General features: G+C 52.5%; 1 protein-coding gene across 1 annotated transcript in view; it reads right to left on the bottom strand.

Moving 5' to 3' along the window:
* ZNF541 (zinc finger protein 541) overlaps positions 1 to 3,802 on the bottom strand; it is a 29,975-nt gene extending 26,173 nt beyond the window's left edge. Inside the window, exon 1 of the mRNA XM_019625202.1 lies at positions 1,982 to 3,802. Within this exon, the coding sequence (XP_019480747.1) occupies positions 1,982 to 3,802 (1,821 nt within the window). The remainder of the gene's footprint in view (positions 1 to 1,981) is intronic.
* Between the last annotated feature and the right edge of the window lie 514 nt (positions 3,803 to 4,316).

Here is a 4,316-nt window from a genome sequence, read left to right as displayed (position 1 = left end):
AAAAACCTACATACTTCAGGGAAGCTAGAAGGCCATGTGTCCAGGGCATACATGTGCATGCTTAGGAAAGATCTGTGAAGGCTCTAAGCTCTCGCCTCTGGTTGACCTTCGTTCTGTGCAAGTAGGAAGTGAAAGTGAAGGTTGTAAACTGCCCGCTGAGTATTGAAGGCATGTCCCAACATTCATAGAGAGCCCAGCTGCAAAGACTGGGAGATTTTTGTTTTCCTCCTAGCGGTTAAGGAACAGAGACTTCACTGACCACACATGACAAAGAATACAGTCTTTATAAATACTGGGGTGTCAGAAAAGTCATGAAGTATTTTTTCTGTGTTTTTCACTGCAAAAATGTGTCATGACTTTTTTGACAGCCCATACCAGGGGTGCCAAAAAAATGTAGTATACAAGTGGACACTTCGGTCAACGTTGCTCAAATGTAGTTCGCCATAATCAGAAGTGTCTGGTAACCACTTTGAGCACCTCTTGTAATTGTAGAAGTCAAACGCAACTTGTATTTAGCTTTTATTATCGGTGTATATTATTACAATTTTAATATAGTTTTCCTTTCTTAAAGTGTGTATACATTTTTTTGGCACCCTCTGTATGATCTAGGAAAGTCACTAAACAAACAATTACAATCCACAAGGGGCAGTGACAACAAACCCTGGGGTGGGAATCTGATTCCCAGAGTAACACATTATAATATTCAAACTGTTCCGGTTTTCATAAAAAAATTACAAGGTATGTAAACAAAGTATTGCCCGTTCAGAGGGCCATCCATGTCATACAAATGGAATCAAACAATATGTGGCCTTTTGTGTCTGGCTTCTTTCACTAAGCACAGCATTTTCAAGCTTCATCCACACTGTGCCATGTACTATTACTTCATTCCTTTTTATGGCTGGATAACGTTCCATTGTCTGGTTATACCACATTTTCTTCATCCATGCAACTGTCGATGGGCATTTGGGTTGTTTCCATTTTGGACTATTATGAATGATTCTGTCCACACCTAGACATTTAATCAATGCTTGATGACTCCCTGATAGCAAATCTAGTAGATCCTGGAATAGCTGGAGTTTGGGCCTACATTCCAAGGCTGTTGGTTTCTACTGTTTCTCAACTTTTCACGTTGAGATGTAATGAAACAGCTGCACCCTCAACACCTGTGTTTCACATTATGCATCTACCTGTGTGTCTGTAGAGAGCTCAAATGAAAAGTTGAATACAGGGCCGGCCAAGTGGCTCAGTTGGTTAAGAGCTCGCTTGGGAGCACCAGCTCTGAGCAGCAGGGCCGCNTGACAACTAAGAGTGGGGGTTTCTTTTGGGGTAAAAACATTCTGGGAAAGAGTGGTGATGGATGCACAACCCCGTGAACATATGAAAAACCACAGAATGGCACACTTTAAAATGATGAATTAGATAGTATGTGACTACCAAAGCTGTTAAAATAAAGAAGGAAGAAGAAGTCAGTATGGTGTGACAGGAAGGATGCTGGACCTTAGCACATCGCCAGGACCTCGTGGGCACAGGGTGGGAAGGAACCAGATTAATGCATCAGGTGTGCAGCAGGGGCTGCGTCGGACTTGTGACTCACAACCAGGAGGCCCAGCATTTCCTACAGGAATACTCAAGAGAGAAGGGGCTCTACCTTTATGTCCTCTGAAGAATTCAGGGGGCAAATCCAAAAGGAAGCGAAAGGCAAAAAGTAAACAGGCAGAAAAAGCTTAGTGAAATAACATGACACAAAACATTTGTGACAACTCTGCAAAGTCATTATTCTGGTTTGTTTTTGGTTGGGGGGAGTGGGCGGTAATGGCAGGAACAACATGTCTGAACCTCCATGTCCCCCTCTGTAAAACTGCATCTGAGGATTCACTGAGATTAAATCAAATGCCTGTACAACAAGGAAATGCAGAAACGAGTAATGAATGAGGCTCTTGCCTCATGTATGGTCATGTCCTATGAGAGAGGGCCCCGGTACCTGGATTCTGTTGAATATCGTCATCTTGGACTTTGAGTCCCGTAGTGGGTCTGCTGGAGGCCCAGCCGATGAGAAGGAGGCCATGGCTACCTGGCTGGGAGAAGCTGCACAGCACATATCCGTTTTCACCTTCTCCTTCCGGAAGCCTGAGAAGCGCTGGGCCCTGGGGTGGCTGGAAAAGAGCCTGCAGCCTCCGCCCCGGGAGCAGACTGGGCCCTTTTCACCTTTCGTGAGCCCTGAAGCCGTGCCATTCTCAGCCTGGGCCTGCTTCCTGGATACCTGGGCTCTGGACCGCTCATCCCCACCTAACTGGGTCTGCTGTGGGCCCCCGGGGGAGAAGATGTCCCCCAGGTCCAAGGTCCCTTTCGTGGATCTCAACTGCTTGGCCAGTGAGATGTCTGGATTCCCAGAAGGGTCCAGAGATGACGCTGTGAGGGACGGAGGAGTGGTGGCCACTTTTGGTTTTCCTTTCACATCCCATCTTGTGCTGCCAGGAGAGGCCTCTCTGGGGAACGCAGACGTGGTTTTTCTCCTGCAGGCCGGGGATCCCTCTGGCTCCGGGTTTCCAGGGCCAGCATAGACAGAGTCTACACTGGGTGTCAGTGGCGGTGGCTGCTGTGGCCCATGCAGTGGCTTTAGGGTAGCCTGCTTGCCCTCGGGCGCAGGGAGCTGGGAGGAAGCTGCTGCAACCTGGGCATGGGAGAAGATCCGGTGGGATTTGGTGAACATCTGGAATACCTGCATCTGCTCATGGCTCACCAGAGACTCCTGAGACTTTAGGAACAGCTGCCGGAAGAGCGGCGTGGCATCCGATGGGAGCCCTCCTGGCTTCTGGACGTCCTGCAGCCCAGGCTCCCCGGGGCTCTGCCATGGGAAGGCGTCGCAGTCAAACTTGCTCTTCTTGGAAGCCCAGGAGTCATCTTCCCCACTGGCACGTTTAGGGTCACCTGAGGCCTCCCCAGGCGCCTTCAGGAGCGGGGGAGGAAAGGGTAGCACATCCTCCAGACTGGAGCCTGAGCTGAGCGAGGGCTCCCCTGTGGGGGAGATGCTGCTGGGCCCGGGGCCAGACTGGGGGCCTTCCCTGGATGGCACTGCAGAGGGCTTGTGGACCACAAACACATTGTTCCCTTTGTTCTTGGAGCAGCCTGGCAGGTTCCGAAGCCACTGGAAGTTGTGGCTGGATGGCTGAGAACTGGCAGGGACTGCCTGGCCCTTGAACAGAGGCAGGCGGGCAGGCAGGGAGCCGCCCTCAGGCCAGCCCTCCAGGGTGGACGGCTCCGACTCAGCTGGGTCAGGGCCACCGTTCTCTGCTGCCTTTGAGTGGACGGCTGTGAACACGTCGGTGACCGGCTCCTTCTGTGGGGCACGAGGCTCCTCGGGCACCTCAGTGCTCTGGGTTCCTGGGGCTGCAGGGGTGCTCACGGGGGTGCAGGAGGAGGACCCCGATGAGGGTGGGCAGGGACAGGCCGCGTTCCTCCCTTCGCTGCTGTCCGAAGGCCCCGCCAGGGCTGGGCCAGGAGAAGCGATCTTCTGGTGGACGATGCTGCTCACGATACAGCGCAGGAGGTCTCGGTTAGGCAAGAGGGAGCCAGGGGACCTGGCTTCCGGGGGCACCAGGGACCGCAAGCCCCCCTGCGGACCGGCCACCTCACGGGCGTGGGGGGAGTCCCCACAGGCCTCCTCTTCCGCAGGGGCTTCCTTCAGGATGCACAGACCATGCTGGACCTCGTAGTGCCGGCGCAGGGAGCGGTAGTCGCAGTAGCTCTTGCTGCAGCCTGGCTCGATGCACACGAAGGGCTTGGTCTTCTGATGGGTGAGCATGTGCCCGGTCCTGGAGTCACACAGGAGAGGGAAGTTAGCGGCACTCGGCTCGGGCCTTCCACTGGAAGGACGCCAAGTGGGTCCCGCAATTCAGAAACCGCCCTTGGCCCCCACTATGGTCAAAGCAATCTGGAAAGCTCCTCTCCCTCACCTTTAAGCAAATGCTTTATCTGAGGGGAAAAAAAAAATCAAAAGAAGCCAGGCCACACAGTTCCCCAAACTGGGTTCCCTAGGAACACCAGTCCTCCAGAGTTGCTCCCCAAGGACTTGGGCTCAGCTGGCAAATAAGTTTTGAAAAAACTGTGTTCCTAGGAGGTTCATAGGGCACAGGAGCAAGTGTAAAATGCCACAGAATAGACAGATAAATAGAGAGGCGTCTGTTCAACTTTCCATGTCTCACAAACTTATGTGCCCACAGGACCGTGTTTCAAACAGCCTCCTTTAGCAGCTCTGAGAGACAGTTCTGCAGGACGCACTGGGGGAAATGCTGACCAGGGACAACCCTTCCTGCAGC

Source organism: Hipposideros armiger, unplaced genomic scaffold (genome assembly GCF_001890085.2).
Source record: "Hipposideros armiger isolate ML-2016 unplaced genomic scaffold, ASM189008v1 scaffold_619, whole genome shotgun sequence".
Classification (NCBI taxonomy): Eukaryota; Metazoa; Chordata; class Mammalia; order Chiroptera; family Hipposideridae; genus Hipposideros; species Hipposideros armiger.
Note: the sequence above shows the minus strand (reverse complement) of the source record. Positions and strands in the feature narration are given on the sequence as shown.